Source organism: Caretta caretta, chromosome 8, assembly GCF_965140235.1.
Source record: "Caretta caretta isolate rCarCar2 chromosome 8, rCarCar1.hap1, whole genome shotgun sequence".
Taxonomy (NCBI): Eukaryota; Metazoa; Chordata; order Testudines; family Cheloniidae; genus Caretta; species Caretta caretta.
Genome location: NC_134213.1, coordinates 28,413,931 through 28,441,222, shown reverse-complemented (window position 1 = coordinate 28,441,222; position 27,292 = coordinate 28,413,931). Strand labels below are relative to the sequence as shown.

Sequence of the window (27,292 nt, the reverse complement as noted above, 5' to 3'; positions counted from 1 at the left end):
AGCCAACTGCAGTGACACAATGAAGCCAAAAGAAACAGCATCCCATTTCTGTGATATATGTTAGAAACAGGGGAGAAAATCCAAGGTACCAGATTAGTAATTACTGTATGCTAATCACAATGTTTTACTGATTTTAGTAATACAGCCAATCAAAGAAACAAAAAGCAACATGAAAATGTCACTATTATGCCTAAAACTAATACAAATGACATACTGTAAGGTTATAATATTTGCCAATATATGACAAATATGACAACTGGTTAGGAGTCATTCGTGCCTCTCTATTTAAAACATGTTAAAACAGTGATCTAGGTTTGCCTCACTTACAGAAAGTGACTTCTGACAGGATCGGAAGCCTAAATGTTCACAGCTTAACAGGACAATGGAAGGAAATGAATTTCCTAATCTGATGAAGTGAGCAGTAGCTCATGAAAGCTCATGCTCAAATAAATTTGTTAGTCTCCAAGGTGCCACAAGTACTCCTTTTCTTTTCGTGGATACAGAAACACAGCTGCTACTCTGAAACCTAATTGAAAATGCAACCCTGTTGCTGCTTTGAAAAGGTAAAAATGACAAGCATTATCCTTTCTCCATTTTACAGGCATTTCTAACGCTACTGGCATGCAGACATATACATTACTGATAGCGGTTATTGTACCGGGGATTATTGGGACCAAAAAAAAAAAAGTTGTACATTACACATACCTTGTCTTGGAAACTCATCTGACTCCCGGTGAACTAGGTCAGAAACTCTATTTCCGTAGTGCATTCTGGTGTCATGATCATAGGCCTTCAATGTCTCACTTGAGCTATAGGACTTCTGAGTTGGTACTCGGCAGTCCTCACTGTCCAATGAAGAACTTGTATAGCGGCATTCCTTCCCACACCGACCTCTTGTTAGAGAGCGGTGTCTTCGGTCTTTTATATCCATTATTCTGAGTCAGGAAGAAAAATCAACCTTTTCAGAATAGTTTATCCTTAATCTTGGGGCTAGTCACTCTACCACCTAAAACAAAAAGATAATAAAAAAGAGTGAGAATTGGAGATACAATATGCTGTGACATTTCACTTTTCTTCACTTGTTCAGAAACACAAAGTGGGCAAACTTGATGGAAAATAAGACCTTTATAAATTCCTTATAAACTTAGATAAATTGACTTTAATGGGGGAAAAGAAGAAAAAGGAAATGGATTTAGCTGTAAGTTTTGTTTAATTTAAACTATGCTTTTATTGAAGTTTAAAAACTGAAAAAAAAAAAAACCTACTGTAATCTTTTGATTTCCGAACGCACTTTGATAATACAAACCGACAGCCGGTTATTAGCTCTTGTGATGAAACAGTATAAAGAAAAACAGATTCAAACCAACTAATTATTTCCTTTTACTGCAGGAGGGCCTGGAATGTGGAGTGTCATATGAAATACACAACTAAGATTGAAGCATGCAAGGACAATTACAAACATGAGGCATTAATATTCAGCATTAATGAACTACAATGGTACACATTATATTTTGTGACCATGTGAGTGTACAGCAAGGTCTAGAAAGAAATAATTAAAAGTTTCTTCATTATCTATACAGCCCCCTCCACCATTCCTAACCCCCCCTGCATCTCTTTAAAAAAATAAAAAGTGTGTGTTGAAGAATTTCTCAATCTACCATTGCAATTGAGCAAATCTGTATTTACACCACATAAGAAAAAAGACTTTCTGGAAGTCATTTGAAATTGTTAGGCTGCTTGATCCTAAAACAAAATTTGTCTTGGATGCTGAGAAACACTATTTGATTTTATTCATTTATATATGTTATATACATGCACCCTTTACCAAGACGTACTATACTTGATACAACTGTAAAATACTGACCCAACAATGTCTTTCAGTTGTACCTCCTGAGTTCTCCAAAGGAATTAACTGTTACAGTCCACATTTTTGAACTTAAAGAGGGCTCACACGGCTTCTTTCCATCATTTGTAGAAGTGGATGCCTTCATTTCATGTTACCAAATTACAGAAAACTTGTTTACAAACTGCTGTCTAATTAACACTATGAGCTTTAGCTGTTCACTTTTCAGATTATCCCACTTCTTGAACAGGCTAACTGGTTAATCACGGACATTCCATCTGCATTTTTAATTTAAACATGTGTGCAATTTTACTCATATGAGCAGTGGCCCATTAAAGTCTGATTACTCATGTAAGTAAGGTCATATATGGGCATACATGTTTGCAAGATCAGGGCTTTAGTTTGTAATAAGCTCACCATTGCAGACAAGATGTGATTGGTCAGTGGAGCTGGTAAACCAGATAAATTTCTTCCCAGCATTCAGACACTGACATTTATACTAGTTTTGTTGTTTTCTATATTTTTCTCTCAGGAGGAGGAAGTTAGGTAACCAGGAGAGCCAGCTGTTTTAAGACGCCTACATGTACTTTGCAATCTGTGAGCTCTGAAATATAAAAACATACTTGTCCCCCCGCCCACCACACACACATATTGTTCTTGTTTATAATTATAATATATTACAGCTAAAAACCAATAAACTTTTCCCTCCCCAATCCTTTTTCCCCGCTACGTACTGTTGCTACTTGGACTAGAGCTAGTGTATCAGGTTAGACTGCAAAAGTTCAACGAACAGTACAGAAGAACAAGAAAACTGTAGAACATTTTGAATCATCGATCTGTGGTTTGTGTGGCTAAGTGCACTTTTGAATAGCTGAATTTTTAAAAACTTGGCAGCATTAAGTCCTCAAACCTGCAGCCATTTTCACACTTACTTAATTTTAAGCACAGGAGCAGTTTCAGTGACTTCAGTGTGTCTACCCACATTTTCCAAATTTAAATGTAAGACTTAAATGTTTGCAGGATTGAGGATCTTCATTCACCACCCACACACTACAACACAATCAAATGCACTACCAGTGCATCACAATTTTAACCACACAAATAGGGTATTGAGGCAGCATGCCTCCTTGTGTAGTTGCAGCGCAGGGCTGGGAGAGCACTTTCCCCGAGCTCCAAAAAACCCTCCTCCACAAGGGGCGTAGCTCCCAGCACTGGTGCACTGTCTAAATTGGCGCTTTACAGTGCTGCAACTTGCTGCACTCAGGGTGGTGTTTTTTCACACCTGTGAACAGGGCCTGCCTACAACATTTTGGCACCTGAGGCAGAGAGTTCAAATGACGCCCCCATGCACCCTCGCTTGGGCCAAAACTTGGAAAGGTCTCAATTCCGCCTTCTTCCTGTTCTTCTGCTCTCATGGTACTGATCTGCTACCTACCCCAATAATAGGAGAGCTAACAACTTAAAATGCCTTGTTCAAAAATGTTAAGTAACCTTTTCAAACCCCTGAACAGCAAATGTAACTTTTCTTGTCTGCGTAGTAAACACTGGCATTTTTATCTGTTTGAATAATCAAAGTGGTGCTTTCCGGGCTTTCTTGGTTGCAAAGATTTGACCTGCTTCCTGAAGGTCCACAGCCTGGGCCAGCTCATGCTCTATCGAGATGGTTGCAAGGCCGACCAGCCTCTGCTGTGTCATTATGGAGCGTAAATGTGTCTTCATTAACTTCAGCTTGGAGAAGCTGCGTTCTCCACTGGCAACTGTTACAGGAAGTGTCAGAAGTATGCGCAGAGCAACAAAAGCATTTGGAAAGAGGGTGGTCATTTGTTTTGTGCAAATATATTCCAGAACAGCCTTTGGAGTTGATTCTGCTGAAATGTATCTTGAAAGGGCTTTCAGTTCATCACCTAAATCACTCGCATCAATATCGCACATGTCATCTTGTGTCAACACTGTCTTTATTGCCCTGCATTGCTGGTGTAGGTCTTCTTCTGGTATAGTGAGGAGTTTTGGAATATCCTACAACATCCCAAATATACTGCTGTGTTCCTTGAGCTGCATGAAACGTTCTTCAACTGACTGTATTGCACAATCTAGCACCTGGTTAAAGAATTCAACTTTGCATCGTTGTTTGGGGTCTCTTATGGGATTATCCCATGCCTCGTCATCAAAATGTCATCTTCGGTGACTCTTGTATTCTTGAATGGGTGGGAAAATAGCTTCAGTGTGAAGTTCCTCTGCCAACATCTGTGCACTCTTCAGAACATTTTGAAATCCCTCATCTGACCGGTAAGACTGTAGGTATGACTTTGCTTTGTCCAGTTATTCCATTGCTCCAGATATATCAAGGTCAACACCGTGGAGTCTCTTGCTTACAATATTTATTTCAAACAGTAGGTCATGCCACAACACTAAGCCACACAGAAATTTGAAGTTATGTATGTTTCTGGCGATTCCATTTCCCTCTGCCACTGTTCTCCTATGACAGTTCCTGTCATAGCATTATCCTCCATAATGGCAACTAGGGCATCATCTATCTTCCCAATTTGGTGTTTGATAGGCTTTATGGCCTCCACTCGACTTTCCCATTGTGTGCCCCTCAGTGGTTTCAGTGTCAGAGAGGATGTTCCCAGGATTGATGTTGGATGTTGCTTCAAAATTTGCCATCGATGAGTTGATGCAGAGAAAAATATGAATTACATTAAAAAATTCAGCAGTCTCACTAGAAGCTGATGCTGCATCACTGACCACCAAGTTCAATGAATGAGAAGTGCATGGGACAAAAAAAGCTTGAGGGTTTAACTCTCGGATCTGTGTCTGCACTCCTCTGTTCTTGCCTCTCACGTTGGCACCATTTTCGTAGCCCTGACCTCTCATGTCAGCTATCGCAATTCCCATATCTTCCAAGAAGCACATTTGTCATACCAGCTCCTGTAGTATCATCAATGTCATTAAATTATAGAAAATGCTCTCTGACAATCACCATTGCAGGGACATTTTCACTGGGTCCTGTTGTTGTTACAAAACACACCATCAAGGTCATTTGTTCCATATGGCTGATGTCAGGTGTGCAGTCCAGAATAACAGACTAATATCTTGCTGACTTCAGATCTGCCACAATCTTGTTTGACTTTTGTTGCCCGTGACTGTATGATCTCATTTTGAATTGTTTTTCCAAGGTAGTAGTGTGTGTACATTTCTTGGGTGGTGACTCTTCTTAGATGCTCCTGCAGTACGGCAACAAACGCAGCCATCAGCTCCACAATTTTAAGGAAGTTTCCATTGTTTGGCACATACAGCTGATCTGAAGTGCCACTCAGTGCTACGTTTTGGGTAGCAAGAATTCTCACAATGGCAATGAGCCTTTTCAGAACATTTTGTCAGTAAAGAGACTATGATGCAATCTTCTCTTGATGCTGATCATCTATGGTGGCCTTTCACCTTAGTCTCATCTCAAGCTCTTTCCTCCTATGGAATGCTCTCTGGTGATTTGCTGCCTTCTCTTGGCATGCCAGATTTCTAGCCGAATTTTTCCGGTTCTTTGTCCCTGTAGAACTGTGACAGACCCAGACCAGTGGGGTATCCAGTAGTCTGGTAGAAGGCAAATATACTGGCCACTGGACGAATAGTTTTCGGTTCCCTGAGTGACCAGAGCAGGGGCTGCCCTAGAGCAATCAGGATCCTGCTAGAACCAATTAAGACAGGCAAGCTAATTGAGACACCTGGAGCCAATAAAGAAATTAGAATCAATTATGGCAGGCAGGCTAATCAGGACACCTGGTTTAAAAAGGACCTCCCACCAGTTAGTGCGGGGGAGAGAGAGCAAGGAGCAGAGAGTGAGAAGGTGTGCTGCTGGAGGACTGAAGAATACAAGCGTGATCAGGCTTCAGGAGGAAGATCCTGCAGTGAGGATAAAAAAGGTGCTGGGGGAAGGCCATGAGGAAGTAGCCGAGGGAGCTGTAGCTGTCACGCAGCTTATACAGGGGACATTGTAGACAGCTGCTATCCACAGGGCCCTGGACTGGAATCCGGTGTAGAGGGTGGGCCCGGGTTCCCCCCATCTCCTGATCGGACACAGGAGGAGTTGCCCTGTTCTGTGAGGAATACCAGAAGGGAAAGTCTAATTTGGAAAGGGATCTGGCCTGTCCCCAACACACTAGAGACTGCGGGGATTGTTCTCCGTTTCCCCCATGCTGGCCAGTGAGGAGGTTAGCTGAGTGAATGACAGGTTTGAGCCTCTAGCACAAGGGTGGGCAAACTTTTTGGGCCAAGGGCCACATCTGGGTGGGGAAATTGTATACAGGGCTGGAGCAGGGGGTTGAGGTGCAGGAGGGAATGCAGCGTGTGTGTGTGTGGGGGTGTGGTGTGCAGGAACGGGCTCAGGGCAAGGGATTGGGGCAGAGGAGGGGTGCAGGCGGGGTGCAAGGTGCAGGAAGGGGGCTTAGGACAGGGAGTTGGTGGGTGGGGTGCAGGAGGGGTTCGGGCTCTGGGCCGGTGCTGCTTACCTAAAGCATCTCCATGGTGGCAGCAGCACGCACCGGGGCCAGGGCAGGCTGCTCCCATTGGCCATGGTTCCTGGTTCCCAGCCAATGGGAGCTGCGGGGGGCAGTGCCTGGGAGGCAAGGGAAATGGACACACCCTCCCCCCCTCTTCCCTGGGGCCCTAGGGACATGGTGCCAGCCACTTCTGAGAGCGGCGCAAGGCCTGTGGCACCAAGGGAGGCAATCCCACAGGCTGGATCCAAAGCCCTGAGGGGCTGGATCCGGTCCGTGGGCCATAGTTTGCCCACCCCTGCTCTAGCAGAAGCGGCCAAGCTGAGGGCTGCCGTGAACCCTCTGAGGCAAGCAAATCCAGCAAAAAGCACAGGACTCACCGAGGCAGAGGAGGAACTTTGTCACAAGAACCCAATGTGGCCGGAACATTAGACTGGAAGAGTTTGCAACAAAAACAGTATGCAGCATTCTGGGGTTTTGAGTACATAAGCCATGGCCTTGCTACATTGTCACCATTGGGGATTTCACGTCAGTAATGTGTTGGATGGAAACTTCTGTTTTCATTGTCTTTGGGGAACATGAAGTTTTGCCACTTGCTGTGGCCCATGCAGTACAAGGAAGTCCCTCAAGCTACAGCTCAACTAGGTCCACAGTCCTGGATCATCTAGACTTAAGGAACTAAACTCAGCAGCAGCTGTTTCTTGCACCTCCACCACACTCTTCTCCGATCTACACTTCAGGAATGTGCATGGTTACATCCATTTGAGATGGAGATATGGATGCTGCAGTAGCTGCCAGGTCACCTGCACTCTGACTAACTGGAAGATCAGGCATTTCCTCACCACTCTCATCCTCACCGGGGCCGGAAGGCTCACCATGAACATTTGTGTCTATGTATCTCAGGAGGGCTTCTTCCTGCTTAGATAGAAAGCTTCCTTTGCTTTCTTACTTTTTCTTAATGCTGCCCCAGAGGAATGTTTTCTTCTTCTTTCACTCATGACTGCTGTTCTGTGCAAGCTATAGTGGCTCTCAACCCTCAATTGACGGGGACAAATAAGCAGGGCCTGAGTGAGGGAAGATCAGCGTCTCAAGGGCCTAACTGGCTCCTACTACTTCAGTTGACTGCCTGTTCTCCTCAAGTGGGTTCAGGGAAGCAGCAGGAAACAGGAAGCTCCCTGAGAAGCTGGTGTTAATCAATCCAGGCTCCTGGGGGTGTTAGAGAGGTACATAAGAGGCTCCTCCTCCTCTCTCTCCCTGCAGCTTTCTGTTATTCCCTCTCACCTTTTCTCCTGCCTGCCATGTCTCTTGTACCCTCCTTCCTCACAGCACTCCACCGTGTCTCTACATTAGAGCAGAGAGAATACATATGCACCAGCAGCAGACACAATTTTCTACACTCTGGGTCCTAGTGGTGCCCCCCCACCCCCAGTCTGGCACCTGAGGCAGCCGCCTCGGTTCGCCTCATGGTAAGGCCAGCCCTGCCTGTGAGCGAGAAAGTTGCAGTGCTGTAAATTGCTAGTGTAGACAAGCCCTGTGTGATCTCAGCTTTCTTGGTTTCACACCAGAGTGCTTATACCACTTTTTCTTTGGTGTCACTTTACTGAATTCTATGGGATGACTCCTGATTTGTATCATAGTGTAAATGAGATCAGAATCAGTCCTACCATTCTAACACAGGCCCAAACCATTTTAGGGTTTTAATTTGAGCAGAGGAGTAGACAGTGATAACCACTCAGGCCCCAGTGATGAAGACTGCTTTGTATGGCAGATCCCTGTGCCTGAACAGATTAGGCTTTGGGATCAGAGAGGTTCATACCCAGAAAAACTGGGAAGATCCTACCAATTGAGAGTAAGAATAGCAAGCATTTTGATTGGAAAACAAACAATGTGCTCATTTTACGATTGGTAGTGAGAAGTAGTGATGATTCACACAACCCTTTGGTCAGTTACTAAGAGGGCAACATAACAGAAGCCATCTGGCCTTTTTCATTACTGAAAACAAATTTGGAGTGTTCACCACTCTAGCTCATCCAAAGAGCACTAAGGATATCTAATGAATTTTTGTTCTCAAAAAGCCTTATTTCAAGCAGCTTTAATTGGTTCCTGCATTTTACACATTTAAACATTTTGATCATCACAGTCTAGTAGTTACAACATCTAGTTTTCACCATGACGGCTCTCATACCAGAAGAGGATTTTTTCCCCTCATTGGGAAAGACTAAGCTGATTAAAAGGAAGTCTTCATAATTATTAAATGAATTGAAATAAAGTTGATAGCCTTTATATCAAACAAGGTGGCTGATTTTAACCCCTTTACTAACTTGAAAAATGGCTGACAAACCTACACTATGTTACCAAGTGAAAAACAAACAAACAGGCTGTAGTCTTGTCTAGACTTGTTTCCCCAATCACACCTAGGTTTGTTTCTGGGGAACAGAAGGATAAAGAGTATGAAAGTGATGGAAAAAGACGTGGGTAATAGAAAGTGAAAATGACACGTGGGACAGGTCTTTGTATTCCTAAAACTTCCGAGGTCCATGTTTTTTTCAAAAAAAAAAACAAACAAAAAACAAAACACCACACGTTTCCCCTCAGAATAGTTTCCTTGTTTGCTCGGGGGTGGGGGGAACAGGATAACACAACTAACAGTTATAGAAGCTTGCACTTACATAGTATATTTCATATGAGGAACTCAAATGATTTACAAAATATTAATTAAGCCTTACAAAAAGCCCTGTGAAGTAGGTATATATTATCCTCATTTTACAGATGAGGTAACTAAAGCACAGAGGGGTAAGTGTCTTGCTCAAGGTCACACAATGAGTCCGAGACATACCCAGAAGTTCTAACTCACAGTTCTCCGCTCTCACTAGTGTTATCTATACAGTTTGATCATTTTATGTAGCATGATAAAAAAAGGAGGAAAATTCACATAATACAAAAAAAAGCTAAACATTCATTTAATAGAATGTCTTAATTTGTGTAGCTGAATAAATCCGTGAAAAGGATTTAAAGATCAAACGCAAGCTGGTCATTGTAAACATTTCCTAAAATTTGCCTTAAGAATACAAGTACTTTTCCTGCATAAAAAGAACGATCAACTGCTGCAGTGCTGATAATAAAGATGGAAAGAATCATTGCAGGATTTATACAATACAGTTAAGCATACTTTAACAATTTTGTATAATCATGTCAGAGAATATTTTTGAATCAAGAAACAATTGTCTAAATAATTTTTTGACTAAGACCTTGATCAAATTAACCAACATTTATAAGAGTCAGATGGATCTAAACGCCTGTGCAACAAATGACAGGATATTAGTTATTTAATTGTTGATCATTCGCCTTTTTCTGTCAGCTCCTGGGGTGAAATCCTGGCCCCAATTAAGTCAGTGAGAGTTTTACCCTTCATGTCAGTGGAGCCAAGATTTCAGCCCTGGTTTCTACAAGTCTCTGCTCACCTGGCTATTATCCTACTTTCACTAGCACTTCAGTTCCTTCAATACTTGTTCACTCGCCCTCTGCTTTCAACTCACCCTCATCCCCCTCAATGTTCTCTCAGACACTTCATCCCAGGGTTCAGCTTCCTTTACTATGCAGCCAGTTCCCATATGACACGTTTCCCCTTCCCAGCATCCTATCATCCTCCTCTTGTATGCCCTGCTGCCAGCACAGACTCCATGGACCAGATTCTAAACCCAGCTCAAGGTAAATCCAGAGTGTATTCAAGTGTTTGGAGCTGCTCTGCTCTTACACCATAATTGGGTCCAGACTCTCCAAAAGTGAATTTAGATTCCCTCCTAATTCCTCTCTGCTGCCTCCATTCTATACCAGATGTGACCCAAGGACCTCTTGATGACAAATGGCAGAGGGCACAGTGATACATGAGAGTTACAGGTATCCCTGGGGTCTGGTATTTATATTCTAGCTCCCTAAAGAGAGAGTCACATTGTTTCTACTGAAGGCCCGTATCACACTGATCATTATAATCTTTGTGAAATGTACATACAGATAATATGGAATAAGAACACAATTTCTAATATATTTACATGAGGCCTTCTAGTTAAAGTCAGATCACCCTGAAGTAGTGTGCCTTGAGACTGAGTCCACCACAACAGAAGGTGGGAGACACTTCTCTCCATGGTTAACCAATGTATATTGCGTGTCCTACCACGGAAGTCAATTTAGCATTTGACTCAGTGTACAATGAAGACATTGCGGAGGGAAGAAATTAGCAGGTAGGGCAAACACCTTGTTTGTTTTACAGGTGAAAAAAACAAAGGTTTGGTGTAACATATCTAGGGATTCAGAAAGATGCCCAGTCAGTCTCCATCTTGGGAGACAAGTTGCCAGAGGTCTTGATCTCATGAAGTGGTTGGAAAAGGTGGTCTCAACTCTCCTGGTTGAGAAGGGAAGAACTCTATGGGAGCTCTATGGGAAGAACTCTGGGTAAAGCACTACCATATTAGACAAGAGGGCATCTTAGGCTCTAGAACGCACACTGATTTTATATGGAATCCTTTTCTCCAATATTTCTTTTTGCTATCATTTGAATCCCTGTTCTTTGTTAAATCAACTTATTCACATTTTCACTGTAAACAAATTCATGTGTTGTGTGTCTAGGTGTGAGCTGGGGTCTAGGGTGTAACTAGTAAGCTGCAGTGTACTGTTCCTTTGGAACAGCCATCTGGTAATTTTGAGAGCGTCCAGTGGATAAGCAGCTCGGCACTCCAGGGGGATGCTCAGAGGACTCAGGGATTGGAGTGTATCTACTGCTTGGCCAGGGATGTCAGGGAGAAGGCTCCCTCATAGTAAGGGCTCATGGTAGTGCAACTGCCATGTCTCCCAAGGTCACGTTTTTGAGATTAGTTTATATTTTCCAAATTATATGTAGTCCAAATTTTCTAAACATTTCAAACACTGAAGTTAGCCTGGCCAAATTGCAAACACCTGATGCTCCTGCATACACTGTGTATTTGCACTTATACCTATTGCATGAGTGCAACAATGCACATGACAAAATGGCACATACACATATCAATCTCTGCATCCACCCCTTTAATATCACCAAAAATAACCTTTTCCTTCTTATTCCCCCTGCTAAAACCCATCCATACACATGACTTGATTGACCCTCTTGGACTAAATTTAGCTTGCTCTCTTCCAGGCTCCCCGCATTTCAGTTCTGTCCTGACACAACCTCCTTCAGTTTTGCTAGTTATTTTCTCTTCTCTTTGCTCATTTGTGTGCCTTTATTCATGCAGACTAACAAAGGCTCTACCATCAGAGCACCAGAGAAAATAAAAGTGTCTACATTTCATTCCAATTGTAAGCACTCACTCACTTATTTTAGTTGAAGCTTTTTTTTTTTGGCCAGATGAAGAATCCATGAAAGACCAGCTACTCCTGTACCCCAGATCGTAAGGGCTCATAGGAACATTACAATTGGGGGCTCTAATGCAATATCAGGTCTTCATTGAAGAGACTGTCAGTTACAATACACATCAAAACTCACCTAATGTAACGAGCATACAAAGAGCTAAGGGAAGTTACTAGGCCTTAAAATTTTAACCAGATGTCAGAACTGATACTGCTTACTACACTTACATTATCCTCCCTAGGTTTGTCCAATGTGCACACTCTTCCCCCTCCCTTTTCTCTTAAATACTTCCTTCCGAGCCACTTCTCTCCTCATTTTCCTCCTCAAGTTGTCCATACCCTTAATTAAAAGAACAGCCATGCTGGGTCTTGTCTTTGTTGGCCTTTAATAGCTTTGACCATATTCTCTGGGGCAGGGATTTATCAGATACTATTTAGTGCCATAAATTTAATCAGAATAAAATATTGGAATAAAAAGACTGATTAAAAAGGAATTCTTAGATTTCAATAGAATAAAGAATAAAATACCCACTTACAAAAATAAATGGAGCCCATTCAACTTGGCTTTGAAAGCAATGAAAACCCTGCACAAAAAATGCCTTTAGTGTATATAAGCCATTAACCACATTACTCCGAGTTCTCTGCCCTTTATACACATAAAATTTATCAAAAAACAACAGAATTTCCTACTGGGATCCCTCATTCTAAAGGTTCAAGATGGTTTGACTAGAAGTTAAAGGGAAAAGAAAGAAATGGAACACAAGGGAAAGTAGTATTACTAAGCCACATGATGAATATGTTATATCTCAATAGAATTTTTTTCTAAATCAGATTTGCTAAAAAGAAGTATTCCCTATATTTTTAAATTCTACATCACTTCAAATAGCATTGATGGTATGGATTATGAAATTCAACATAGGCATCAAGGGATTAAACACTCAGTAGTATGAATTTGACATTGACATAGATGTTTCTCAGACAGGAGAGCAACAATACTCTGCATTTTTATTCCATCTTGCAGCCAAGGATAATGGAGTACTTATGCAAATTAAACTGCACATCAGTGGATACTACTTAATATAACCATTTTACAGAAGTGTAAATTGTAGCCCAGAAACCTAAGCAAGTTTTCCAGAGTCACACAGCAAGTCAGTGGTAAGAGCCAGGAATAGAATCAAGGTGTTGCTGCCCAGACTCCCATTCTAACCAAAAGAACGAACATTCCTTCCCAAGATATAAGATTTGCTTCCAGCCATATGAAAAGTGTATGCAAAAATAAAGTAAAAACATAGGAGGTTACTATGATTAGAAGGAGTATCATATTATAAACTTAAGCAAGCAAACAAACAAACACCTCCAGTAAGTCAGTGGTCCGCTCTGTTACAAAGCCTGGAAGAAAGCAAATAGATGCTAATCATGAAAAATCTGTCCAGACATTACAGCAGAAGACGAGCACAGCTCTGAGTAGGAGGCAGTACAGAACCATACTGCTGTAGAGAAAACTCTGGGAGCAATGTACTTCAAGAATTTGTAATGCCTCCTGGTAGTGTAGGGGAAATGCAGCTGCTTCACGTACATTCTTACAGTGCAGAGAAGTTGGCAGCTATGGGCTAAGGCCATCAGCTTCTTTACTCCCCATCCCGGTCTTCTTTATATATTAGTACCCAAATCGGCAGTAGCCCAAAGCAGCCCTTGTGCTTAATGATGTGAAAGAACTTTAAGTATGGAGATCTACTGCATAGGAGATGCAAACACTTTCCCTGCTTCCCCACACCATACCTTGGAAAATTCATCAACTATGACTAGGACAAATGATGATAGTTTATCGATATCTGCTTGATTGCATTCAAGTTCCTATACCATACCTGACCTAAGCTTGGTTAGAAGAAAAGGAAAGACACAAGGCATCATTGCTTCCAGCAGTTAAGGACATTTTCAAACTCTCACCACTTAGCCCCTTGTAAAGGAAGATCAACTAAGGTATGTAACTTTTATTCAGACTCATTAAGAGCTCCTTGCTCTCCTCTACCATCTGAGATAATGAAGAGCAACATGGACCCTTTTTCATGTGGTTTCCAGCTTGGATTGCAACACTGAGTCAGATCCATCAGACAACTCTCCTATATGGCTGCCAGCTCCAGACTGGTCTTCAAACCGCTAGATTCTATCTACACTACAGCCTACGTTGGCATAACTTATGTTGCTCAGGGGTGTGAATAAACCACCACCTAAGCAACATACGTTACACCAGCATAAGCACTTGTGTGCACAGCACTATGTAGGCGGGACAGCTTATCCTACCAACCTAGCTTCTGCAGCTCATAGAGGCGGTTTTATTATATTGATGGGAGAGCTCCCTCCCATTGGCATAGAGCATTTTTACCAGATGCGCTGCAGTGGTGCCCCTGCATTGGTACAGCTGCGCTGCTGCATGTGTAGAAATGCCCTAATACAAAAGGCACTTGAATTCCAGACACCCTGGGCTGACCCACAGTGTGTCCATGTCACCTCAGCGTTTGAAGGCAACAAATGTGATGGATTTTATGCCAGAAAGAATGTGTCTCTTGTCCAACTTATCAAGACCTGAGTTCAGGGTTCTGTGTTTTTCTTCTAAACACCTGCCTATTAGATGGCAACCTCATGAATACTTAGAAACAGTGTTAAGATTTGCATCCTTTGAAATACTCTGCTTAGGGGCTAAAGATATCATTACCTCTTGTAACAGGGAACCCAGAATTAAGAAATAATTTAAAAAAACCCCTATATTTGCAAAGTATAAATCTACATATACTTTGTATTCTACTATACCAACCATGTAGGTTATGTTTTTGAATACAAGAGCCATTAGACATATGTAGTTTAGTTTTGATTCTTCTGTCAATAATGGGACACAACATATATTGCACAGAAAGGGAAGCCATGTTATTTAAAGAAATATCACACAGTAACACCAGGTTTGCTTTCAGCTCAACTATCAGGTTAAAAATAATAATAAAAAAAATCTCAAATACTTCTCATTCCAATACCATACTCTATTATGCTTTCTACCCATTGCAGAACTTTTTCCAACATTAAAATTGTTTAAGAGTCAATCGATAAATCTTTTACAATTTTAAGGTTATGCTGTTATTAACACTGGAAAAAGATCTAGTGATACAGATATAATAGATTGTCTGTAAAGCAAGCAAATAAAATGAAGCCATGATGAAAGGTTACTAAGAATAAATGCAAAAAGAAAAGGAGTACTTGTAGCACCTTAGAGACTAACCAATTTATTTGAGCATGAGCTTTCATGAGCTACAGCTCACTTCATCAGATGTATACCGTGGAAACTGCAGCAGACTTTATATATACACAGAGAATATGAAACAATACCTCCTCCCACCCCACTGTCCTGCTGGAAATAGCTTTTAATAGCTATTAACAGCTTTTAATATTAATATTAAATATTAATAGCTTTTAATATTTTAATAATATTAATAGCTTTTAATAGCTTTTAACAGCTTTTTAATAGCTGGTAATAAGCTATTACCAGCAGGACAGTGGGGTGGGAGGAGGTATTGTTTCATATTCTCTGTGTATATATAAAGTCTGCTGCAGTTTCCACGGTATACATCTGATGAAGTGAGCTGTAGCTCACGAAAGCTCATGCTCAAATAAATTGGTTAGTCTCTAAGGTGCTACAAGTACTCCTTTTCTTTTTGCGAATACAGACTAACACGGCTGTTACTCTGAAACCTAAGAATAAATGTAATGCACAGTAAAAAAAGCATTTGTAAAATGGCAAGTTTCTCCAGTTCTAACATGGGAGAAGCATTCAGTGGGAATATAAGGGAGTGACTCACTGTCAATTCCTACATGTAGGCAGAGTGCGGATGGCCAGCAAACATAAGAGGAGGTTACTCACCCTGTGCAGTAATTGATGTTTGAGATGAGTGTCCTTGTGGGTGCTCCACTCCAGGTGTTGGTGCGTCCCTGCGCCTTCGCTCAGAGATTTTTACAGCAGTACTCGTACCCGTCATGCACGTGCGGAGCCTGCTCTGAGTGTACCTTAATAGTACGCGTGCACAACCGGTCTCCTCGGTTCCTTCTCTACAATGGTGGCTACCCCAACTCCAAAGAAGAGGGGAGGAGGGTGAGTAGTGGAGCACCCACAGGGACACTCATCTCGAAGAACGTCAGTTACTGCCCAGGGTGAGTAACCTCCTCTGAGAGAGAGAATGTCCCTGTGGTGCTCCACTCAAGGTGACTTAAAAGTAGTGTACCTCAAGGATGTAGGGACTTCGGATTTGGTAAGAATGTGGTAGATAATACAGCTCTGCCTAATTGTGTATCAGAGAGACAGCCTTGAGCAAGGGCATAATGCTTAACAAATGTGTGTTCAGAAGACCATGTAGCCACTTTACAGATGTCAGCCAGAGGAACTTTGCATAGAAAAGCCACAGAGGTAACCACAGATCTAGTGGAGTGAGTTCTGATGCTGGCAGGAGGTGTAACTTTCTTTATCTGGTAGCACAGTCAGACACACTCAGAGATCCAGTTTGAAAGTCTCTGGATAGAAATAGGTGTCCCTCTGGAGTGCTCTGCAATGGAGACAAAAAGTCTGGAAGAGTTCCTAAAGGGCTTGGTACTATCCAAATAGAAGGACAAAGCCCTGCATACATCTAATGTATGCATTGTGGATTCAAAAGAGGTTGTTTTTTTGTAGTTTGAGAGAGGAAAAAAAGACAGGAAAAATGTTATTTAAGTACTACTGGTAACAAACTTTACAGGGAAGGTATATGAACAAATGAAGAGAAAGTCTCTAAGAAGTCTGCTGAGCTCCGTCTCAGGTCAGGGACAGTAGAGAAGGAACTGAGGAGACCGAAGTGTACGTGTACTGTTAAGGTACACTCAGAACTGGGAGGCAGGCTCTGCATGTGCGTAACCGGTACAAGTACTACTGTAAAAATCTCCGAGCAAAGGTGCAGGGACACACCAACACCTGGAGTGGAGCACCCATAGGGACACCTCTCGAAGAACCACCGATACTGTTATCATATAGCCATAAAGACTACATAGCAAGCAGCTGAGCTGTTTGCACACCATGCAACACACAAGTACAGCAGTTAAAAAGAAATACCATGTAAATGAAGTGACACAGTGTAAGCACCACCAGGGAGTAGGGAAAATGCAGAAACAGAATTCTAAAGCAGAGACACCATAAGAAACACACAGTTAACAAAAACAGCAATCAAAGTTCCCAAGAGAAGCTCTTACTTTCCAAACATGTCATTTCATAGTGCGGACTTCGAAACAATTCTTTAAAACTAAAAACCAAAAGAAAATAACCCAGCAGCATGTGTCATGATGGCACCATCATAAATCTAAAGAACAGCAGACAATGCATAAAGGAAATATATAACCCAAAACACCCAAGAGTCCACCTTTTCAACAGTCATTACAGAGTTCCAATTTCACATAAATCAATTCAGACATATTCTTCAGTTTCCATTGAGAGTCTTTACAGCAGCCCTGAAGCACAGTATTCATTTATGCTCTTCCTCTATGGGCATGTGGACAACAAACAGTTTTTCATTCATATATATTGTATATATGACCAGTTTGAAAAATTAATTTGTTTACAATAAGCTGTTTTCGCTTTAACTATTACCATTCATTTCAGAATTTAGTACGGACAAGGAGAAGAAGTGTAATCCTGGTCCCATTGAAATCAACAGCAAATGAACCTCCTGCAATCTCAAAAGCATGGAGGGATCTTTGGCTGGACCAGCAGGAAAAAGGGATAGTGGCTCCTTTAAGGATCCCCCACTCCGCTGAAGAAGAAGAGAGGAATGAATGAACTGAGCTGATGGATTGGCCAGTGAGGATCAGTTAAGACATTGCCCCCCATGCATCCAGGGGATGGTATATAAACCTTGTCTTTCTGCTATGAGTCCCCTCTGCACTCAGATTAGCAGCTCCTCTCTTCTCAGCCCCAAGATTAATTTTAGCTTGCTGAAACTCCTTTTGTTAGCAGCCATTGTTACTGGAAGGCAGCAAAAAATAAATAAAAAAAAAATTGCAATGCTGTTGTGTGTTTGGGAAACTCGCATCTGAAGATCTCTTGTGAATGTAGCTAAGGAGATCAATGGGCTCCTTCATTTCCAAGTCTCCCTTAAAAGTTTGCTTGCAAAAAACCTGGCAGAGAGCTCAATCTCATTCCCAAAACTCCAAGTTTAAATCTTCAGAGTAGCTACTTGCTAAGTGTCAACCATGTCTTTTACATCTTCGCTGCTGAGACCTCAGTTTCTCACCCACCAAAAAAAGCCAACCTTTTTCTGACTCCATCATACTTATGCATCCTGTTGTCCAGTTGTGCTGATACAGTGTCTAATGGGCTTGAAAACCTGGAACTCAAACTTTTTTTTTGGTGGGGTGGGGGAGAAAGAGGGGAAATCTGATGACATTTCATTCTTTGCAAGTTCATCTGCATTATTTTCTTCCTTCAAGAACACTGTTCTTTGAACTGCGTGGATATGCCTAACATTTCAGCCTGTGAAGCAGCAGTCTCCTCAATGGAACAAAACACAAAAGAAGTGTTCATTTGCAGGCTCTCAGTTTCCAATTTAAATTTGTGTGCTTTCTTGATCTCGTCTACAGAATCAAAAAACACTCTCAACCTGATTTTGTAGTGGATCAATTACCTTTACCCAGGCTGGCCATCTGGTTGTGTGCTTTGCCAGTCTGATGTAATGCTAATGTGTTTTTTCAACACATGCAAACTACTAGAAGTCGAAATGACAACCCCAAAAAAACAACAACAACAACAACTTGGGGAACCACCATGGCAGGAGCTTCTCCAATGAGATTCAGTGAGTGGGCACCACATGCGATGAAAGATGCATACTGATTTACTTGCTAAATTTGATTTTGAACACGTTTGTATGCTGCAGCCATATTAGCATTCTCCCCTGCAATGACAACAGGGCTAGCAGCCATATTTAAACCATCTTTTTTTCAGTTTCTCTAAAATAGCCTCCATAATACCCTGGGCTCCTTTGGTGTGGATTTCAGTGAAATCCACAAAACTCTGAATGACCTTCACTTCATCTTTCAAAATCTGAACATTAACACCTGAGGCATTTGTTCCATTTGGGAAAGGTCTGGAATGCAATCACACATAACAGAGAAGTAGTTAGCTTTCTTAACCTTGTTGAAAATAGTCTGCTGTACTTTTCTTGATCCTATAATAAAATAATATTGAATTTGGTTTAATAAGTACATCACCATTGCAATACCAGAATTAATAGCTTCCACATGACCTTGCAACATACTATCATACCTTGCAAGCAATTCAAGTAAACCTAAAGAGTTACCATTACAATAATGGTCTAATTTCTCAAATGAACATCTCAAAGCTAGTCACTTCTCACCCAAGTACAGCAAATTATCCAAGAGATGAAAAATACTCTGCCACGTGTAGGGATGCCAACTTTCTAACAGCACAAAACCGAACACCCCTGCTCTGCCCTGCCCCTTCCCAGAGGCCACACCCACTGCTCGCTCCATCCCACCTCCCTCCATCGCTCCCTCCGTCACCCCACCCTCACTCACTTTCACCGGCTGGGGCAGGGGGTGGGGTGCGTGTGCTCTGGAGTGGGGCCAGGAATGAGGGGCTTGGGGTGTAGGAGGGGACTGGGGCAGGGGGTTGGGGAGTTGGAGGGGGTACGGAGTCCCAGCAGCGCTTATTGTGGCTCCCAGGAAGCAGCCACTGGGTCCCTGTGGCCCCTAGATGCCTGAGCGGCCAGGGAGGTTCCATGGGACCACGCACTGCCCTCATACCTGCAGGCACTACCCCTGCAGCTCCCATTGGTTGCGATTCCCGGCCAATGGTAGCTGCAGACCCGACACTCGGGCAGGGGCAGTGCATGGAGCCTCCCTGTGCCTACGGGCCGCAGGGATCTGGTTGCTGCTTCCAGGAGCCGCGCAGAGTCGAGGCACGTAGGAAGCCTGCCTTAGCCCTGGCCCCTGCTGCATCGCCGACCAGACTTTTAATGGTCGGTAGTGCTGACCAGAACTGCAGGGGTCCGTTTTCAACCTGGCAACCCTAGCCACATGTCCATCTGAATCTGATAGCAAGTCTGCATATCTTTGTCTGCTGTGTGACTCATTAGCGTTCCAATGCCAGGGTACCCCTCAGGTCTGGGCCAGTCTCCAGCACTCAGCCAGGCCTCTGCTCTGCAGCATCTGGGTTTCAGTGCATCAGTCTGGATTTAAGAGTCCTTAGCTGAGCCCTGGATAATCTGCCCCTTCCAGGGTTCATCAATCAAGCAGAAATTAAGTAATCATAGATGAGATGTCCTGCAGGCGGAGTACAAGTACAGAGGCCTTCAGAGGGCTTCTCTAATGCATTAGGCCCCAACAAGGCTCACAAGCTAGTATCCAAGAATAATGGCATCATAAATGCACCCACAAAAAGTCCTCCTTTCTATGGTTCACAAAGGAACAGGAGGAATTTGTCTGGAAAAGCAAACAAGTGAAACAGAATAAGGAGGCAAGAGTCACTGTTGGCAGATATACAGGCTGTGTGCATAATTCCCCATTAGGAATTCTGACCAAGAACCACAGTTTTAATACTTGCCTTCCTTTGCATTTGCTATGCAAAAAGTTTTGCTGTACATTAACTATGTGACCATTTTCTATCAAAAAGGAGCTAATAATTCATGCGCAGCCAATCAGCCAGATCTTCCTTACCAAAGGCAAAATTCTGTCCCAGGTTTTCAAAAACTGAACAACTTTCAGTGCCCATGTGCATAACAGCTGCCTGTTGGTTGCTAGTACAACTTTCAGTCCCAGAACCAATGTCTTTAGCACATACCCACCAAAGTGAGCAGTCTCACTAGCTAAGGAAGGCCCAGAAGTGGAAGCAGCAGAACCATTCATGGATTGTTCACCAGTAGCACGATCAAACTATGTGAGTGTTAAGCAGCTTTGTAGACCACTCACACTTGGATCTTTTTTATAGATCTGTTGCAGCTTGTGGTTTTGAGCACTACTCTTGTGCTTGTAGGTATCATAGGGAGGGGGGAAAAACAGTCAGTTACTGTAAGAATTCACCCCACCACACTCTTCATGAATCAATTGCTAGGTTTGGTACGATGGTGGCTGTAGGTAAAAGATCTAACTAATCTCAGAAACGGAGTGTAATCAGGTAAGAGGACATAAGCTTTCTGTGAAACTCAGAGCTATATCAGGTGAAATCAATGAGCTAGCGCCCAGGAATGTGGATAAGTTCGACTGAGGTCAAGTGAAGTGAGGCGTCACAGAGGAGCATAGGGACCTACAAGAGTAAGAAGTGAAAAATCAAAGCCAAAAAACCCAGGGCCCTTTACAGAATGTTTGAAGCCCCCCCCCCACCGCCCATTCCCTCCCCTCTTTGCACAGCCCTGAGAGGGATACTCACTATCTTTTAAAAAGGCATAGTTGCAGCCACGCGTATGTGGACTACCTCACAGCCCCTCTGCAGACCTTGTGTCCAGCTCAGACACAATAGGTCACCAGAGAAGCCATCTGAGTCAAAATTTTCTGCTGGTATAAATTGGCACAGCTCCACCGAAGTGAGTGGAACTGGGCCAATTTACAGAAGCAGCAAATTTGGCCCTATGACTCCTAAACTCTTATCTTTACATTGTCACCTGATTGGGAGGCTGATTACCAGCATCTTAATACTTCCTCCAATCTCATTTGATACCAGAGAGAACTGCAACATCATTTGTGTCAACCCAGTATTCACATCTCTGCCCATATCTTGGATGCCACTCTCAACTGTATCAGATCTTCCCCTTCAGGTGTCTCCCCACTGCCGCATCCTCCCCCCCTACTTCCATCCCCAGCACTACCAAGTGTGGATTCCCCAACATGCCTCAGGACATTCTTCCTCTTATTATTGCACCCTTTACCAAGGAACCCAGAAAACAGCATAACATCCCTATTTTTCCCCCTGTGTAATGAACATTTTGGGCCAAGTTCTGCACTATGTACAGAACTTGCCTCTTCATCCTCTCTGGTAATTCTATATTCGATTCCTGATCACTAGACAGATTATGGTTCAGCTTTGGCCTTTTCCTCTTTAGAAAGAGAGAAGACACAGCACCTGGTCACCTGGCTCCTTAGACATTTGCCCTATGATCTTCCCACTACTTTTCCTAGTAGCCTGATCACATTTTCCTTAATTCTTCTTAAATTATTCCATCTGTGGTCTCGCCCTGATAGGTCTCTCATATCTTCTTTCATGTTCATCTGAATTGGAGTTTGTTAGGATATAGATATTCAGGCCTGTCTGTAAAAGGCCTATACTCTGAGAATTTAGGTGTATTCTTATCACTTAGCTAGTTATAGAGGTATAAAAGAAAGAATCAAAATCACTGTCTGCCGGTGTAAGGGCCTTCTCTTACTGTGACAGTCTGAGGCCCTGTGCTTAGGCTAAGATCTTTGGCTAAGCAATAGAGGCAGCAATCAGCTGGGAAGCAACCGGTCACATCCTCACATTCCAAACTAGTCACATTGAAATAAGATGCTATTGGGCTGTTAGGAATACAATCCTGTCCTGACAATGCCTATCGCCTCCAGAGAAAGGGAAGTGCCTGGAAGATGTAAAAGGAAACTTAGTTTGACAGCATCCTGTCTGGTAAGAACTCACTTATCAATAGCTGGGATGTGAAATCCTCATTTCTGTGTTTGTTCTATCACCATAGTCCCCGTTTCCCCATTGTTTGTCTGTATAATCTCTGTCTGGTTCTGTGATTGTTTCTGTCTGCTGTATAATTAATTTTGGTGGGTGTAAACTAATTAAGGTGATAGGATATAATTGGTTACATAATCATGTTACAATATGTTAGGATTGGTTAGTTAAATTTCAGGAAAATGATTGGTTAAGGTATAGCTAAGCAGAACTCAAGTTTTACTATATAGTCTGCAGTCAATCAGGAAGTGGGTGGGTGTGTGTGTGGGGCAAATGGGAACAGGGAATGGGGGTGGGAAAATTGGAATCATGTTTGGCTAAGGGCAGGAATGGGAACAGGGACACAGGTGTAAGGCTCTGTGGTGTCAGAGCTGGGAAGGGGGACACCAAGGAAGGAAACTGGAATCATGCTTGCTGGAAGTTCACCCCAATAAACATCAAATTGTTTGCACCTTTGGACTTCGGGTATTGTTGCTCTCTGTTCGTGCGAGAAGGACCAGGGAAGTAAGTGGGTGAAGGAATAAGCCCCCTAACAGAGTTCCTTGGGCCTCTGAGTGGCCACAATTGATGCTTAAGTCCCTTTATATTCTCTCCTAGAAAGGAAGCCAGCTTGAACTTCATACGTATGTAGTCTTTTCCAGAAATAGATATAAACATTTTAATAACTTACTGTTAGTAAATATATCTTATGTCACTATGAAGTTCAAGTTTGGCTTGCTCCACTGCAGATGTGGAGGGCTTTCAATAACCAGATGTACTGTTTGCTGATGAAATACTCAGTGCTTCCATTCCTTTGTTTGAAGACTTGTGGGCATTTTTTAAGCACCATATAAATCGGATCCCCAACATACCCATAGCTTAAATCTCATTTTCTCTTTCCTTTTACTGTATATCAATGGATATTTCAAAAAGGTCAGAAGTTGTGCTGATCACATCACTCCCCTCATGAAAATAAATGATATTTTATATAACATTGAGGGAATGCAAAAGGGTATGGCTTCACCAAGATAGCGAGCTTGCTGTATCATGCAAATTTTATTTCCTTCTAGTTCTCATCTGTAATTATCTATTATTTTTCTCATTCTCCTATGATAAATGTATTGTGTTACCTTATTGTATATTTCACCAGCTAAGTTTCCATATATCTACCCAAATTATTATTTGTTAATAGGTTCGTGTGTTTGTCTAATGAACTGTTCAAAGGAAGATAGAGAAGTTCTTATTTTAAATGTTATCTAGTTTTAATATATAAAAAGTAATGTCTGCATGAAAAGTAGGTCTCTTAATTCCATAACAAAATTTCAACTTATAGGGAGCTTCATAATGGAACATGTTTCAATCCTGCTTGTTTCCTCCTGATTTCAAGGGCTTTCATGGACCCGAGTTCAGTCAAGAACAGAAGCAGCTGTGGTTAGCTGGGTTTTGCAGAAAGGTGGTTTCTTTTTGTCTTTTCATTTTTTGAGGGCTTGTTATCCAGGAATTTGTTCAATTTTATTATGTACTGTATAATATTAATGAAATTGGGTGCAGATGAATGCATCAGATAGTAGTATTATCGTACCATTTCTGATTTGATAGTTTATCTTCTGGTATTCTAGGCTGCTAAGTGTTTTTGGTATGTGATGCAGCAATACACTGAAACATCAGGCAAGGCAGGGCCTCCAGTTACTTTAGGAAATTGTAGGATTTAGTATCATATCTTGGTGCAGTACTAGAGGAATATATACATATGCGTCAGGAAGTGATGGTGCCCCAGCAGAGAGCACTCCTCTCTAATCAATACTGGGCCCATACTGCAGCATGGTGTTAGTGGTAATGTGCTCATGGATACAGTACTCATCCATATTATCACAAACTAGGTCACTATGACTAGGACCCTACCAATTTCACAGCCGTGAAAAATGTGTTACGGACCATGAAATAAGCCCTTCTCTGTTAAATCTGATCTTCCCCCTGCTTCTGGAAGTGCCCAGCCAGGGGGTTCCTAGCTTTGAGTCCCAACTTGGGCTGGGGAGAGACAGGACTTGTCCTTCCCTTGCATGGCAGCTTGGGAAGGGGGAAAAAAAAATCACACCCACTTCCGGATACCTTTTGGGTTGGGATCCCCACAGTTACAACACCCTGAAATTTCAGATGTAAACAGCTGAAAATGTGAAACTGATCAATTTTTAAACCCTCCTCCTCCTGTGAAATTGATCAAAATGGACCATGAATTTGGTAGGGCCCAAACTATGACAAAAGTTTTCTAAAGCATTTAAGAGTGACTTAGGAGTCAAAGTCTCATTGGAAAAAAAAGTCAATGGAATTTAGGATCCTAAGTGTCTAAATCACATGTGAAAATGGGTCTTGACTAATCACAATAAAAAGGAAAAAAAACAAAACACTGATGCTTCTTTCCAAAGCAGCTCCATCACGCTAAAGAATGCAACAGTCCAACCACCATTGAACAGCCCCTACACATGATACCATGACCTTGAAAATATCTAACTTCCAAGCTACCTATTCTTGGCAAAGTCACTGAGAACATAGTGGTGCCATGCAAGCTCCAGAGACACCTATGTGCTAGATCCATTACAATCAGGCTTCAGAACAGGACACAGTACATAGATGTGCTGTACTGATTGATGACCTTGTCTTGGTCTTGGACAAGGCAGAACCTCTGTGCTTTAACTACTAGACATCTCAACAGCAATAAACACGTTGACCATAGGGATAATGGCACAAATATGTCATCTAGCAAGATTAACTGATCCAGCATTCAGTTGGACCCAGTGAGGCAATTCAGGCTGGCTGTACTGGACACATACACCTCCCCACCCCAGATCCCTACCATTGGAAGTCCCACAAAGCCCACCACTTTCACCCTCTTCAACATAGAAATCAGATGGTCTCAACCAGCGTCTCTCAAATGCGGCCACCAGGGGCTTTTCTTGCAGCCACAGCCTCCTGAGCAGTGATTTGTGGAGCGGTAGGGGCAAAGCAGTGGCCCCTACCCAGGGGCCACCAGCAGTGATTGGGCCCCACTCCTCTCTGGAGACACACAAGCTGGAGGAACAGGCAGTCGAGTTCCCCACCTTCCTGGGAGTGGTGGGGTTGGGCTTCAGCCCTGGGGTGGCAGGCTCCAGTCATGGGGTTTCGGGATCAGTCTCCAAGCCCTGTCCCCTGGGAGTGGGGCTTTGGGCTCTGTTCCCTGGCTGTGCGGTGGTGGCCTCTAGCCCTGAGCTCACCCCCTCCTGCAATCACCTCTGGCCCCGCTGCCTCTCCCAGTGCCCCATCACGCCTTGCCCCCACCTCCCCCCGCCACTGTACCTACTTCCCCATCCAGGGCTTAATTTAGCCCCAGCAAGCCCAGGGATGAGTAAGTCTACTGTGAAAAGTGATATTAACAAACATACAAATATCACTTTTCACAGCAGACATACTTATAGCTAGCAAGTCTTTTTTTAAAAAAAGCAAAAGAAGAAAAAAAAGACACAAGAATATTCAAAGCACTTCGTGTTTCTATTCTGTTTTAGTCCAGTAAAGAACAGAGACAACTGTACATTATTTTTATTATTGAGTCTGAAAAAAAACCAAACCCCTATATGGATTAATTACAATGATTTGGACATGTATATATGCATGTTTATTTGTTTTTCTGAAAGTTAATTAAGTATTTTAGGGGAATTGTCAGAGCGGCCACCAGCAAGAGTTGGTGGCTGCACTCTGAGAAGCCTCTGGCTTAAAGACAGACTGTGCAACAAATGGGGATTCCAGAATAACCCAAAGTATAAGTTTCCCTCTCTACTGACGCACCCTCTGAAATTACGAAGATGTCCCAGTGGTTGGATAGGGTGGGGAAAAAAGTGAAAAATGCTGAAGAGCAGTTGGCTCAAATTCAATCCAGTAAAGTCAGAAACAATGACACCAGGAAGAGGGAAAGGCTCCCAGGAATCCACCGACATTTTAACATCATTAAAAATCCAGGTCTTCAAACCACATTTAATCAGGATGTTGCAGAGACTTGAGAAACCACTATTCCTGGACATAAAAATCCTACACAATCTAGGTACTCTAGATACTGTGCATGATTGCATTTGATATCAAGCACCAGTTTCAGGCACATAGAGCTTATTAGGTCAGTGTATAATTACCTAGAAATTAGGGATCTCCCCGTCCCAGTACATTTGAATCCTCATAGTTAATGGAAACTTTGGATATTTTGCCAACACCACAAAACAATACATGGCAGCGGAGAGTGTATACCTGAATTTATTGAGTTAAAGTGTATGTTATTTCTACATCACACAATTTATATCCAAGGGCAAATCTATTCCCTTATATTCATACACAGCTGAAGTCAATGGGAGTTGTGCTTGTACTAGAATTTAGCTCAGAGACGGAAAGGTAATAAACTCAAACGTTAAACCACATTTAATTACAATAAAAACATATCTAGCATGTCATGTATTTAACAATCTGGGAATCTATTAGTGAAATGAAAATCTTGTTCTCATCGTTACATAATTAAATGAACTATGGCTAATGCTTTTAATTTAAGCAAACGTACAAAACAGAGACTTTTCACCTTTATCAACTGGACATTCAATACTATCTTCCTGTCTGTTGACAAGAAAGCTAAAAGGGTGATGCAATCACAATGATGAGCAAGGTGGCTCTAACTAAGCCCATAGTAAACAATCAAAATTCACAACAACAGAACAAAGCTGTCCAAAGTCCTGAATAAATACTTGATAAGGGATTGTAGAAAGCTCTTATTAGTAACTACAGTTCAGAGGTGGCTTTCAGAAAGCATGCAGAATTTGGTTTTTTGTTTTTTAAAAGTGAGTTTTAGCAAGGATTTGAAGCAAATCTCCA

General features: G+C 42.3%; 1 protein-coding gene across 2 annotated transcripts in view; it reads right to left on the bottom strand.

The window, feature by feature from the left end:
- Positions 1-27,292, bottom strand: part of TENM2 (teneurin transmembrane protein 2) — a 2,093,216-nt gene that overhangs the window by 844,402 nt on the left and 1,221,522 nt on the right. For both annotated transcript variants that reach the window (XM_048860042.2, XM_048860041.2), the window contains one exon: positions 706-1,006. In XM_048860042.2, the coding sequence (XP_048715999.2) occupies positions 706-931 (226 nt within the window). In that variant the 5' untranslated portion in view covers positions 932-1,006. The remainder of the gene's footprint in view (positions 1-705; positions 1,007-27,292) is intronic.